Source organism: Hylaeus anthracinus, unplaced genomic scaffold (assembly GCF_026225885.1).
Source record: "Hylaeus anthracinus isolate JK02 unplaced genomic scaffold, UHH_iyHylAnth1.0_haploid 11989, whole genome shotgun sequence".
Lineage (NCBI taxonomy): Eukaryota > Metazoa > Arthropoda > Insecta > Hymenoptera > Colletidae > Hylaeus > Hylaeus anthracinus.
Window position 1 is genome coordinate 4640450 of NW_026534337.1, and position 15188 is coordinate 4655637.

A 15188-nucleotide genomic window follows, 5' to 3' on the forward strand; every position below is an offset into this window, starting at 1 on the left:
TGCGCAGGGCGACCTGTTGGGTCAAAGTTGGTTCGATATCCTGCACCCTAAAGATGTTGCCAAGGTGAAGGAACAGTTATCTTCTTCGGATCTCAGTCCACGTGAACGTTTAATAGACGCCAAAAGTATGTACTACTGTTTCACTAGAATCAATTCCTAATAATTGGACTGCGGATATTTACGCAAAATAAAATCTTTGCTAACGTATCTATAAAAATTGAACCTAAATAGGAATTCAGTTTACTCTGCAAATATTATAATATAAACTATACCTTTAATATTTGTTTATATTATTGCATACTGTGTACATTTTATAGTTTCTTGCATATTAAAATTTCCTATAAATGCATAAAAATCCGCAATCTACTAATAATACATTCATTATTATACAAGATGATCATTTACAGATATCAATGAAACAAATTCTGTCGAAAACAATTGCCTTAGTAACATGGTTAGTCTTTGTTCTTCCACTTTTTTAGCTAATTCTCTAAATCTAATTTCAATATATTCGTTTGATTCCCTATAATAGGGGCGTTGATAATAAATATTTTCTAAACTGTAAAATAAATCAAATCAATTTATTAATGGATATAATCCATTAAATATATAATAAATTGCATTGTATTTTTGTTACGATAAAAAGTGTTCAATTTAAACTTATTTGTATTTAGTAATTAAATATTTCAGAGAAACATAAACGACAAATATAATATTAATTGTAACAATGAAGATAAAAAGCGAAAGTGGTAGATGATTGTTAATCTTTTTTGTCTGTTCGTGTTTGTGTCCTTTGACACTGACAAGATCGTGACTTGCATTTCTTGTTTCATTAACTATGTTAGTAACGTAATGATAGTGCAAATTACTTATAATTAAATGAAAGTCAAAAAAATCAAACACGCCTTCCAAAACAAATGAAAAGTCAGACCTCCGTGATGTCTGATCATGCATCTCTTGATCTACTGAATACTATACAAGCGAGAATATTGTCAATCATTATAAAGTTGACACATGTAAATGTTAAATCTCAAAAGAACTAACTGTTTCATATTGTTACTAACAACATGAATTGAATTGTTAATTTATAAATTCGTTAATTGAAAAATTAAGTGCACTCGATCTTAATGAAATTGAAAGCCTTATTTTTGTTTAAAACAATACGTCGTACAAAAGACTTAATTCTATGCTTCTCATTTATTTTCTAAAATCTAAAATCTAAAATCTAAAATCTAAAATCTAAAATCTAAAATCTAAAATCTAAAATCTAAAATCTAAAATCTAAAATCTAAAATCTAAAATCTAAAATCTAAAATCTAAAATTTGAGAACAGAGATTTGAAATCAAAATTCTAAGTGCACAGTACCATATCTCTAACAAGCATATATTACTTATCAGATTCCATACGTCTTAATTAGAACATTAAACGAATTCTCAGAATTTAATTCTAAACTTACGACCTCCCGTTACCAATCAACTTCAATTATTGTCTGATAATATAATCGCAAATTTCAGTAATGTTAACTGGAAGCATTCTTTTCGTGATTTATACAAGCAGAACACAGAATACTATTGCTGCATTTCAAATACCGTAACTCTGGTCTTACGGGGAGATCATTTTTGTCGATTGGCTTCGTCGACTTTCTACACACGAATCCATTAATTATGACACCTTTCGACATTCTCTCGGCTGGTTCTTGCCGTTGGCCATTCAGACGTGCATTATTTGTCGATGCAGTTTATCCCTGATAAATGTCAGTCGTTCGGCAGCATCTGCCTGTCGATAAATATCTTCGAATTAGCACCGTACGATAAGGACGTTACGAAAGACTCGTCTGAATGAGGAAAGAAGCTAAGATGACCGGTACGAATGCCAGGATTCCTAGAATATTTGCATCGATATACACCCTCGTTCATAAATATGTGAAGACTTGCTACTTTCAATGAATAATTGATGTCGTACGCTGTAAATTATTATTGTAAAATTTTCTGTTGCTCAATTCTATTTTAGTTGTGTATTTAGTAATATTTATTAATATTAAATCGTAAATTATTAAAGTTTTGAGTGGCATTTTAAGGAAGGATTCCTGTCTAGAGCCATGATTTTTAGTTGATTTTTAAATTTTTAATTAAAATTTTATTTTAGTTTGATTTTTAGTCATATTCGTTAATAAATTCGTAACTTTTTGAATCAGGTGTCAATATTCAATCATTTGTAACTTTAGTTTAAATAGAAATATTTAATCGTCATTTTGTTATTACATGTTAAGTCACCGACCTTCTAGGTTCTCCACCTGATTTGGATTATAATGAATCTATAATATATTATATAATCTAAGTTCTAACCTGATGACCATTACAATGTATGTATATATATAAATATATATATATATGTATACACGATGATTGGTAGCCATAAATTTTTGCTTATTATTATTACTCTTTTTTTGATTGTAGAAGAATAACAAAAAGCAAAATTTGAATATCCTTTATTACTACGAAAGTTCATATAGATGCGTTGCAATAACCATGAGGTTGAAACTTACAGAGATAACTAGAGTTACAAATAATTGAATATAGAAGTACAGAATTAATTTCTACATCTATGTATATCTACACCTTCTTCTAATTGGAGAAGTGTCTACATACTTATGAGCGCGAGTGTACGTACATCTTACGAAGAATCTTAGAGTTCTAGAGGTCCTCGATATCCTACTGTTGACACTTGTTGCTGCGATGTTAATAGTCATCGATTCTTCCTTTCAAATTCTCGAGGATCATCCATCGATAGTTCTGAAAGCTTATTTATGGAAACGTCACAACCTTTCTACAACAGCAACAGTCATGACAAGTATCGGCAGTTGTCAGGTTCAATGCACATGAAGACCAACTAGTCATCTCCTTTCACTGGAAACAGCTTGAAGTTAGATTATTTGTTAGGATTTGTAGAATATTAAGATATTTTTTTCTGAATTAAAATATAAGTTTTATTTCTTAATATCCTTGTTGTTTAAAGTTCTTTCAATATTTCCACCTCTTATTTTACAAAATCGTATATTGCCAAAGTTATAACTGTTTATATCACAAGCTGTCATTTTATACTGATTAAACACGAAAATTAAGAGGGTATTTTTTTATTTTGAAAATTTTTATTATTGTATTATATATTATGGTCATTATATAATATATATTATATATTATATGTTATATGTAGTATATAATATATTATGTTGTATATTGTATGTTATACATTATATCATGCACACACATGTTCAGTAAACTAATTGAAAATTGAGTATAATGTATTAAGAAAGTTGTTGGAATAGTAGAAAATAGTAACAAATATTCTACAAAATATTAAACTTGAATTTGTTTTTGGAGAAGTTCTTAGACAGTAAATGTGAAAATAAAAATATACAATGCAGCGAAGATACTTCGAACTGGCATTAATATCGATTTTAGTAAAGGTTGTTTTACTCGTTAGATTAGAGAGATTAGTACGTTAATTAGGTATGCCCACGTGAGGAACAAAGCGAAATACATAATCATTGTTACGACATTTCGATTGGAACGGAATACCGGGAACTAGCTGCTTTGCCACATGTTACAATACTTACAATGCATCAAGATTAATTATATAACGTCGATGTTCGCTGAACATTATGGAAAGCGACGATTATGGATTGGCCATAACAGTGATTGCATATGCCATCAACACGCCCACAGTTACTGATAACGTCGCGTCAGTATTGTAAGATGCGATTACTTTCCTTTTGCTGGATTATGTGGCAGTGTAGATTGCGTTGATTCGATAGACATACAAGTATTCAAGAAAGCGAATATGTCACAGCGTTACATGACGATTTAAAAGATACGTATAATTCGATTGCAGTAAATAATAAAAAGCAATATTATTATTGGTAATTTGAACAGCACGGAAAAACATTTTCCTACGTTTATATCAAATTTGAAGGCAATGATAATAAGATAGATCTTATACATAAAATAAAAACGTTATATGTAGAGATTTATAAATTAAGCCAAACGTTCTTACAAATATTCATATATTTACATAAAAATATACAAGATTACAATTCAATTTTGTTATTCAAAAAAAGAATCCCAAAAGCTCTTTTAAATAACAAAATTCTCTTTTCGAATAATCATTTCTAATTATAATCACGTACATTTTCATTTAAAATAAAAATATCTGATATATCCCATACCATATATGTTTTATTAGAAAATAAAATCCTAATGCTACTTCTGAAAAACTCGCTATAAACAATTATGAATTGGCACTGATGTGAATTTGATACAAAGTAATTCTATCATCTTTTTCAGTTGCGACATGAAATCTAAGTTACTGTACTGACTAAAAAGAAGTGTATTTTTGTTTCTTATTGTTGCAGCAATGTTACCAGTGAAGACGGACGTACCACAAGGTGTATCGAGACTCTGTCCAGGTGTTCGGAGGTCTTTTTTTTGTAGGATGAAACGAAAAGTGGAAAGTGTTCGTTGTGGCAAGTTACAAGTAAAAGAGGAAGCTGACACTACCAGCGGCTGTCATCGACGAAAAAAGCAACAAAACGTCGGTAAGCAGTTTTGCATTAATTACAAATCAAATAAATATTCGTCTGCTTCAAAGAATTGCCTTCGGCAAATTCAATAAGAATTATAGATCAGTTAGAGCAAAGATTATATAAACATAAATAGTTGCAAAGAATAATTTTCAGTATTAAATGTTGTTAATGCCTAAAGTTACGTTAAGGTTTCTGGTTTTTGAAACACACTTTTAGTTTTACAGAACAAAATTGTTATTCTAGAAATTAAACGAAAATGTGGAGTTAGGTGAATATATAGGAGTTAAATAAACAATAGGAATCGAAAAGAAACAATAATTAATGACAAAATTAGAATGAAAGGAAGTGCAACTAATTTGATTAATTTAGTTATTAGGAAAATAAAGGAATAGTCATGTGTTATATTTTTAAAATTGTTATATGAACAGGCATATACCAATTTTCTGTCTGAATATTTATTATGATATAAAACCGACAAGCTCTGTGAATGACAAATATTAAATGTCATAAAGACATCCAAAAAATCTTAAAATACAAAAGATGGAATCTTTTGAGATAATATAATCAGAAAAGAAGTTAAAACCAAGACCGAAAAGTTGGATTGAATAATTTTTGCTTACAAACTGTTATCCTTTATGATCAAATAAGACAACGTATCTTTTCAACGCGAGGCTTTGATAGTCCTGAGTACAAGTGGAAAAATTTGTAACAGCTGGAAAAGGATACTTTACGTAACTTATTATAAAACAAATTAACGAGTGGCAATAAATGTTTGCCTAGACATTCGCGGATTACAGTCGTTTCGTTGCGTTTTCCCGGAAGTTGATTCCGTATTTTCGATGAAAAGAGAGCCCATTATCCGGTCGTAACAATAACTGGAGTTTTTTTTTGTCCACGAACCAGGTAGATAAGACTGGAAATATATTGTTCTTTTCATAACGATGAATGTTTTCATAATATCTTAAAATTATCTTAACGGAAAATAATCTCTTAACAATATTCGTCATTTAATTGTCAAAGATTTCGAAGAAATTTTTATACAAACCTTGCTTTAACTTCTTGTCAGACGTAAATTTAAATGCATAAAGTAGATAAATTGCAATATTCTAAAAAATACGAGTTTAATTTTGTAAGAAGAGTCATGAAATGTTTGTAGAATAAAAAGCTGATATTTTTTGTAGTTAAAATAAATAAAGAAGTATTTATTTTTCCATGACGTTTGGATTTAAAGTGATAACTGTTTTCAAACATAAATAAATCTATAAACAAAAATAATTTGTGAAACCCTGATTATGAAATATATAACCTTTTATCATTCAGGAAAACATTTATAACAATTTTAAAAATATGCAACGCTACGAGGGCGTATTAAACATGCATCAGTAAAGGACTTATAGCATCTCTGACTCCTTTTCCTCATTCCTGAAATATCTCGATACGAATATTTGCCGCGCGACTCGTCAAAGGTGAAAAGTGGACACCATTTCGGTGACCGGTGAAAGGATCCCTTTAAATACCTTTCTTCTTGTACATTCTTTTTCTACATTTCTATTTCTAATCGTACACTTCTTTCCAATGTTAGGCAAATTTTTATATCAATGGAAAATGATACATAACAAATGTAAATAATATTCTAATTCCAAATATATAAATAATAGAAAATGATAGTATGGTGATTTTATGTATAATATTTAGTTTGTAGATTGGAAGTACGAAAAATAATTCAAACTTTTGAAATCTTGAAATCTTGACGTTCAATGACGAAGCTTTTCAGAAAACATTTATGTATATTATTATACATAATAATATTAATAATAATAATATATGTCATTCTACATAAAATAGTATGACAAATGCTAATTTCCTGAACATAAATCAATATATATATTTATATTACATAAAAGATTGCAATGAGTTATAGAATATTTCATAAAGTAAAAGAAATAATCCCCTTACCACCCCTAATAACTAAAAAAGAATAAATAATTTGTAATACTTCTATCTGTTGTCTAGTCTGTCTCTGTAAATTTACTTTATATTTCATCAGTATGAATGAGTAAAAAGTGAATTAAAAAAAAAGTCCGGCTCATCCAAAAATATTGTACAACCTATGCATTGGTTCCTTTCATTTATAATAACTAAATCGAATGGAATAGCGTTGTACTTTACTGTGTAATAAAAATCAATTTCAACGCGTATTTTCACAGATTGGAAGTACTGTGTGATTCAGTGCACTGGTTACCTAAAATCTTGGGCACCAGCAAAAATCGACCTCGAGGAACAGGAAGGTGACGGGGATGGGGATGCTTGCAATTTATCCTGTTTGGTAGCAGTCGGTCGTTTGCAGTCCACAATACCTGCGTCCTTGCCTAAGAAGCCACGATTAAGGCCTATAAAATTTATTTCGCGACACGCAATGGATGGGAAATTCCTATTCGTTGATCAAAGGTAATATTTTGTCAACAACTTTGGCATTAAATAATTGGAGGCTCATCTAATCGATTAATTTTATTTCTCGAGACATCTAATAGTTTAGACAGTGAAATTATGTAAATTATAAATGATACTATAATAATTCTTTTATATCTCGTGGTAGTTCCATTTTCGTGAATTGTTCAGTGATATATTGTAATTATGTATTTTATCTCGCGTAAAAATTGAATAGGGTGTTCATAGCGCGATACGAACTCATTTTAGTCTTAGGATGAGTTACTATAAATTTCTTACTATAAGTTACTATAAATTGAGAAGTGAAATAAGAAGAAAAAGGACAAATTTCAAATAGTATACACAAGAATGAAATTACAAGAAATGCCTCAACTTCATTTTCGTGTATATTATTTCAAATTTTATTTTTTTGTATATCTCTTATTTACGTTTAACTGAAATTGCAACAAACATATCAAACTAGTCCCAAGACGAAAATAAATTTTAATAATTTCGTACAAGTAGACTACCTTCCCAATGAATATTCTATTATTCCATTCTCTTTCTGTTCAATCATTAATGTTTCGAGATATCGAAGAGTTGCGTTAAGAATGTACTGTTACAGTCATTACTCATAAAGTTATTGACAGTGATAAATATTTTCAGGGCTACCTTAGTATTAGGTTTTCTACCGCAAGAGCTCCTCGGTACGAGCATGTACGAGTACTATCATCACGATGATATACCTCATCTCGCGGAATCTCACAAAGCTGCTCTTCAGGCCACTGAATGCGTCACCACGCAGGTAAATTGAATATTCAAAGAATCATAGAATGGTGGCTTTTTTTAATATCTAAATTAAAATATGAAGACTCTTTAATAGTCATTAACTTTGTTTAAGTAAAATGATATATTTTTGTACTTGTTTTGAAATAGCGAACTTCACGAAGGAAAAGTTTATTTATGTATTGTTTCTGGTTGACAGCGATTAGATTTTCCGATTCACAACGTAGAACTGTATCTCTTATGTCGAATATTACGCAATGATTGTGATCGTTGTTTGGAATTTCCAACGCATCACAGACACAATTGACGTGTTCGGCAAATATACTGTTCACTCGAAGCTGAATATTCACTTTTGCTTCTTCTGACGAAGATCTCAAACTCGTGAACCTTGACTATGTTTAGTAATTTAAATTTACGTGTAATTAGTAATAAGAGTGTATAGACACTCACGCCAATTATTCATTTATTTCAATGCATTACATTGGCCTAAATTTTGACCCTCTTCAGGTACAAGAAAATAGAATGTAAAATAAATTTGTAGCGATATAAATTATAATAATTATAAAACTAAAAGAAAAACGTAAAATGTTGTAGAAATTTAATTAAAATGACAATTGTAGAAACTAGAGAAAATTAAAGTACATGTGTATGTGTATTGAAGGGAGTATGGAGAACAATTCTGGGTTACAGAGAATATGGTACTACGAATAAGTAGAATTTAGTTCTTTCTTTCTCCGCAGAATATAATCTTCTATGATCTTTTCTTTTCGTTTTAATTAATCCCATTCAATAATATTTCCTAGCTTTAAGTTTTAAAATTATTATGATTTATAACTGCACAAATTTTATTTTGAATACTACATTTTTTGCAACGCATATATTCAATAAATGAATACTAATATTGCTGCATACACACTTATAATTGACTACGTACATGTATATTCATATCACTTTTTGAAAGAGCAGGCAGTTACGTTACTTGATATTTCTGTTTAATAATATTCACGTAATGTATTTCGACGTACACGACCAAAAATAATTTCTTATGGTAAAGTTTTATCAAATATTATTATAACTATTAATTGCAAATGTTCGTAACGAAATCGGATGGATTTCTTCAGATATACAGGTTTAGAACCAAGGGTTCCAGCTTCGTGAACCTTCAATCCGAATGGAAATCGTTCAGAAATCCGTGGACCAAAGATATCGAGTACCTAATAGCTAAAAATTCTGTTACTTCGTAAGTATCAACGATATTTTGTACGATGTTCTAGTAAGATGGAACGTATGTAAGCGCTTTTATGAATGAAACTGATCTGTGTGCAGCTGTGACCCTCGTTCGACCACAAATAGCGGAAATAGATCTGAGGATTCCAGCGTTCAGGGCAACTACGACTATTTCACGCAAAGTAAGAGTAAAATATATTAAATATATCTCCAACGTAAAGAACGTTAATCCTTGTAAAATGTTTTGGATCTAAGTACGTATTTAATCTGGTAGTCAAGTGGAAACACCTTTACAAAAAAAAAACTCAAAATTCCTAATATTTATACCTGTCGAAAAAAAGTCGTGGAAAATTCCTAGAAGTATTATTGTGAAAATTATTTGCTCAAATACAAGGTGGACCTAGTGAATGTAGCAAGTTGTAACTACATTATTAATCCTGTTAGAGAAAAATGTCAAAAGAAGAAGATGAATGATTTACGGAGTACTATACATATACAGGGTGTCCCAAAAATGTTGTAACATCTTGAAAGAGGTGATTCGGGGGGTGATTTGAAACAACTTTTTCCTTAGCGAAAATGTTGTCCGAGGCTTCGTTGAGGAGATATTAACGGAAAATACTGACCAATCAGAGCGCGCGTATACCGTTGGAGCGGCCGCGGTAGCGAAGGCTATGTGCTAAGCGGCCGTGCTCGTACGCGAACAAGTGACTCGACGCGTATCGAAGGACATTGGACGCGGCCGCTCAGCACGTAGCCCTCGCTACCGCGGCCGCTTCAACAGTATACGCGCGCTCTGATTGGTCAGTGTTTTCCTTTAATATCTCCTTAACGAAGCCTCGGACAACATTTTCGCTAAGGAAAAAGTTGTTTCAAATCACCTTCCGAACCACCCATTTCAAGGTGTTACAACATTTTTTGGACACCCTGTATATTTGCACGACCACATTTTTTTATAAATGCAATGGTGCATGTGCATTCCTATCCGTCCCTTTAGTGATCTATAAAATGTATAGAACTTGAATATATCTCATATCAGAGGTCACCTTAATTAAATAATGTAAACAATTAAAAAGCGTTGAATAAAATGTACAGAATGTAATCAATAAAGCATTTGAGGATTTTCTTCAATAGATAGTAGAATGACAAAAGGATTCAATGTATAAAAAAAACAGATATGCATTCTTGGTGACTCCGATTTTTTAATTTTCATTTGTAAACAAATATCGAAATTACAAATATTAAGTTCACTTTTAGGAATGTTCTCGCCTGGTTATCAAGTTAAAAGTATCGCTACTTATTTCTCCAACCCAGTGTTTCTTACAAGCCTAACACTGTCCTTTAATAAAGTGCAATCTCAAATTATATTAGAAAAAATTATTGTGAAAATTTTCAGTCCTTAGAGTGCAGATTGGAGTTGTATTCTCACAAGAATACTATTCGTGTTAGAAAATAGTAATCGACTAATTGTTTATAATTTTCTCTGTAGGTAACGGTGGATTAGAAAGATTGATCTCAAGCCACGTAGAGGTAAGTAAAATCGGACGACAAATAGCGGAAGAGGTTCTGGACCTTCAAAGACGCGGAGAGGATTCTTCTTCCGGTAGCAGTCCTGTGCCAGGACCAGAACCTACTTTGTTAAATACCGAGGTAGATACCCTACGAACCCATTCCAACTCACCTGCGTCTCAATCGAATTTATACACTCCAAATTCTTCCGATAGAAACATTCGCTTCAGACAAGGGGAAAATTACAATTTAATTTCATTGGTACACTTCTATTAACGCCTCTTATGTTAACCTTTTGCGGTCAAAGAATATTTATAATATGAAATTATCATCTTAAAGTAAAAGTTTCAAACCAAATTTCAGGTGCTCTCATCGATACCCATTGAAGAGGAACAGGCTGCATAAATTTAGAAGGTTTTAATTGAATTCTAAACTAAAGAGACCAATTCTGTTCAATATTTTTATACAAGCGGCTTAATTTGGTGGCTGTCAAAGAGGTTTATACAATTGAGTTTATTTTCTCTTGAGAAAACGTCATTAAAAAAGTAACTCAAAGTATCATTTAATAAAACAGAAATAAACAGATAAACATTTTTCTACTCGCACAGAAATGGTCAAAAAGGTGAAATTCGTCAACCTATATTCAACTTCGTCTAACTCTAAGCACTTTAATTGTACATCAATTTTAACTAAATGTAGTAAAAATTATTAACAGTCGAATGCTAGGTTATTATCAATTTCTGAAGCTATGTTCGTCGCAAGGTAACATCTCATGGTCAAATTTATCCATATCGCTACAAATTAATTTATTTGTGGCTACATCTACACATTCCTGTATCGCACACCTTTTATTTTATCCTAATGCTCTTAACCGTCGTCAATTTCTTGGTGAAGACATAAGAGTATGAGTTAAGAGTTTTCTTTGCTGGAACTTTCCAGCCAATCCAAACATCGAATACCCAAACAAAGTGTCTCAACGTTTAGTCGACATTGCAAACTTTATCGAGAAAGATGCTGATGGAGGTAGAGTGAACAGTTACCCACAGCTACACAAGTCTACGCATACCCATCTAATATGATACGAAATACTTTCTTTTTTTTTTTTATTATTTAAAAACCTCAGATAAGGTTCATATATACAGTAGTATGTATAATACAGTTTACGTGTACATTATATCCACAGTTTACATTCTTTTAAGAAATCAAAAATACATAGACAAGCTGCAATATTAGGTTTCGCAACAAGCGATTCAACATTAAGTGGGAGACAGTTTCATTTTTTGGAGCTTCTTAATTAGCTTGGTCCTTGAACTATCGTAGAGCCTGCATTGCCAAATCACATGATTGATGTCTTCGATTTCATAGCTGCATTTACATTTAGGGTCGCTTATTATCTTAATGCGGGCAAGAGAGCCAGCAAGATTATGATGCCCAGACCTAATACGATTTACTGTGACAATAAATTCTCTTTTATGTTTACTGCGAAAATACCATGGTCTGCTACTGTCATTGAGATATAATTGAAAGCATTTCATCCCTTTAAAGGCACCCTGATCCTTGATCATACTCAAAGTGACTGTTACATATACAGTGGGTGTAGAAAGTATTCGTACACCGATCAATTTCCAAAAATAATTATGTAAAATCGTAATTTATTAACTTATTTTTTATAAACAATGACATTCTACATATTCTCGAAAATCTCTAGAATAGATAGATAGAGTACAAACAAAATAGCTATTTATGTAAGTTACGAAATTAACACACACAAAAAACAATTAATCGATAGAAATATTGAAGAAATAAGTATTCGCACAACTGTTTAAGTTTTAAAACTTCATTAAAAAAAAAAAGAAATTTACATTAATTTACAAGTATATAATACTTCCTTCGTGGGATTTCCTTTTGATTTTATAATTATTGCAACTCTTCTAAGCATTAAATTAACTAAATTATTAGTTATTCGAAGTGGGATCTTCTTCGATTCCTCTATTAGAGCCATTTTTAAAAGTACTTTACTGGAAATTTGGTGTTTTCTAATTCGCAAGGAGCAATAAACTAATGTGTTTAATCGTCATAAAAATCGTACAAATATTTATTGCTTCTATACTTTTACCAGTTTTCCCATTTTTTTTGTTAATTTCACAAATTATATTAACTAGTAAATATTGTTTGGACTATATCCACACTGTATCTTAGAGACTTTCGAGAATATGTAAAATACCATTGATTACAAAAAAAGATGTTAAGAAACTACAATTTCACACAAAAGTTTTTTGGAAAATTGATCGGTGTACGAATACATTCTACACCCACTGTATAAATAAAAATATACTACTTTTGTGGCATCCTGAACCGAATTTTGAACTGGACAAAATGTTCCTTTATTTTGTTTGCTCCAGTAATGAAACGAACGACGAATCACTGATACATTTATACGCCTGATTGAACACATTCAATTTCACGAGTTGATTTCACTTTAAAATAAATCAGTCTACCTGAAAGACGAGTGAGCGACAGACCGCAAAGGGTTAATTTAGAAAATAGAAACTCGATATTTCGATAGAATTGTCTAAGATTGCTCATGTCGCAAAATTTTGCAAGAAACTTCGTTCTTGTTAGTCCCAGATTACCACAACCGCATCGCCAGAAAGAGTGCAGGATGTGTCGCAATCGGCGAGAGGTAGCAGCAACAGTAGCAGCAATCCTACACCAACGTACAACCACATTGCAAACAACTTGCAGCTGAACAGCATCGCGAACGACCAAGGTCATAGCTATTACTGTCTCTAAGGAGTCGTTTTCTTGGTGTGTAGTGTGATTGCCGGATTTACCAAAGAAAGATTAGCCCGCTCAGAGAAAACAAGATCAAGAAAATCTTGATCGATTGTCTTCGCGATTGCGAATTGCTGTTTTTCTTTGAGCGAAGTTGGGCGAAGGAAGTTCGTACTAAATATAAAAAAAAAAGATATCGAATCATATCGAAGAAAAGAAATACGTGTATTAAATTTAACGGTATATGCATTCCTTCGCAGTTTGCTATCTATTATTGAATTTTGATCTCCTCGCAGAAGCAACAAACTGATACAGGATATTTTCAATGTTGAACCACAATAGCTTGGATTATCAAAAGTTCGAACATCCAGCAATCAAGCCCGTAATACGATTATTCGTTTGGTAGAGCAATATCGTTTAAGACATTGATAACCGTAATACGCCAAGACATTGATGACTGTTGCCCATAACATAAAAATGCCCCTCCTTGTAGGAACGTCACCTGATGAAGACATGATGGATATGATCGGTGGTACGACGATAAACGAATCACCAAACCCGGTTCCGTCGGATGGCAACGACGAGGCAGCGATGGCCGTGATAATGAGCCTTCTAGAGGCCGACGCAGGCTTAGGTGGCCCCGTGGACTTTTCCGGTTTACCCTGGCCGCTTCCATAGTACATTTTAATCATGACGAGAGCAGTGAACTTCAGTGCCTGGAGTGCGACTCGCGTTTACTGTCCTAGTACCTAGAGAACTGTGTACACTGTACACAGCATCAAGTGAGGACCAAGTTGATATTTCTCTTTACGTTGTGTTTGAGTACGTGATCGATGTCTTATCATACCTGTGTTTCCACGTTCTGGGAATTCTGGTAATCGAACATTTCCATAAGTTCTCCTCTCCAATTTTTGTAAATAATTTGAGAACGTGTTTGGTGCTGAGACGGTGCTGTTTAAAGAATGCGGTTATTGTCGAGCGTTTAATTTAATAGACATATCATTTCTGTGATCAAGAACAGGATATCAAACGTACACGAACAGTTAATCGAATAAGTTTAAGTGAACTTTTGTCTTCATTTCGTGTGAGAATGAGACACAAAAATCGGTCCGGAGTTCGTGGCCATAATCTTCAAGCAATCGTCGCGTCGTAAACAGTTTCATCGAGGGTGATTCGTTGATAAACTTAAATGACCTTTGAAAATAAAACATATTTTTTTAATGTCACGTACAAGATTATTAAAAGGCTTTTCAGTAGACTGTAATCGAAGGTATGCTATTTTTAATTTTTCTACGCGAATGGATGCGACCTGAATACTTTGATAAATTTACATTTATCGTAATTCTAGTTGGCCTTGTTGATTTAAACAATTGTTTAGAGGTGCCAATTTAGAATATTCGCTCAAGACCCTCGCGCGACAACATCGGGTCTCCTACCTCAAGTTTTGCATTTTACTTTAATCTATTGATCTACTTCCGCCTAGTTTCATCTTCGATGAGAACAATATGCAGGTCGGTCTGAGTAGTAACACAAGCCACTTAATTATCTCGAAAAGCGTAAGTATTAAGGAAAAACTAATCGAAAATTGCACGATTCAGAAATAAGTATGGTAAACACCGATTGTTTCAGCCGCTCAAAGCCATCGTGAATTGCCTACAGATATATCTGTTGCTCCATTTATTGTATCGTCATACAAATACGCATACACTATTACAAAAAAAGGACTTGACTTGCCCTCCTTAAATAATATAAATAAATGAATAAACAGAAATCGATATAAATAAAATCAAATATTCGGTTGAATTGCTAAGTCTAATGATAGACACTAATATTTGTTAAGTGATCGGGTATCTACACTTAGTGGTTGAAATATAGGAACAAGGA

The 15188-nt window shown here is 32.1% G+C and overlaps 1 protein-coding gene across 10 annotated transcripts in view; it reads left to right on the forward strand.

The window, feature by feature from the left end:
* LOC128888004 (protein cycle) overlaps window positions 1-14568 on the forward strand; it is a 101767-nt gene extending 87199 nt beyond the window's left edge. For 8 of the 10 annotated variants that reach the window (XM_054144572.1, XM_054144580.1, XM_054144573.1 and 5 more), the window contains 9 exons: window positions 8-125; window positions 4413-4595; window positions 6791-7031; window positions 7677-7815; window positions 8918-9036; window positions 9123-9205; window positions 10510-10670; window positions 13152-13299; window positions 13798-14568. In XM_054144572.1, the coding sequence (XP_054000547.1) occupies window positions 8-125; window positions 4413-4595; window positions 6791-7031; window positions 7677-7815; window positions 8918-9036; window positions 9123-9205; window positions 10510-10670; window positions 13152-13299; window positions 13798-13982 (1377 nt within the window). In that variant the 3' untranslated portion in view covers window positions 13983-14568. Of the gene's footprint in view, window positions 1-7; window positions 126-4412; window positions 4596-6790; window positions 7032-7676; window positions 7816-8917; window positions 9037-9122; window positions 9206-10509; window positions 10671-10892; window positions 13132-13151; window positions 13338-13797 lie in introns of those variants that run through there. The other 2 variants (XM_054144577.1, XM_054144579.1) reach the window with 2 other exon arrangements.
* The last annotated feature ends 620 nt before the right edge of the window (window positions 14569-15188 follow it).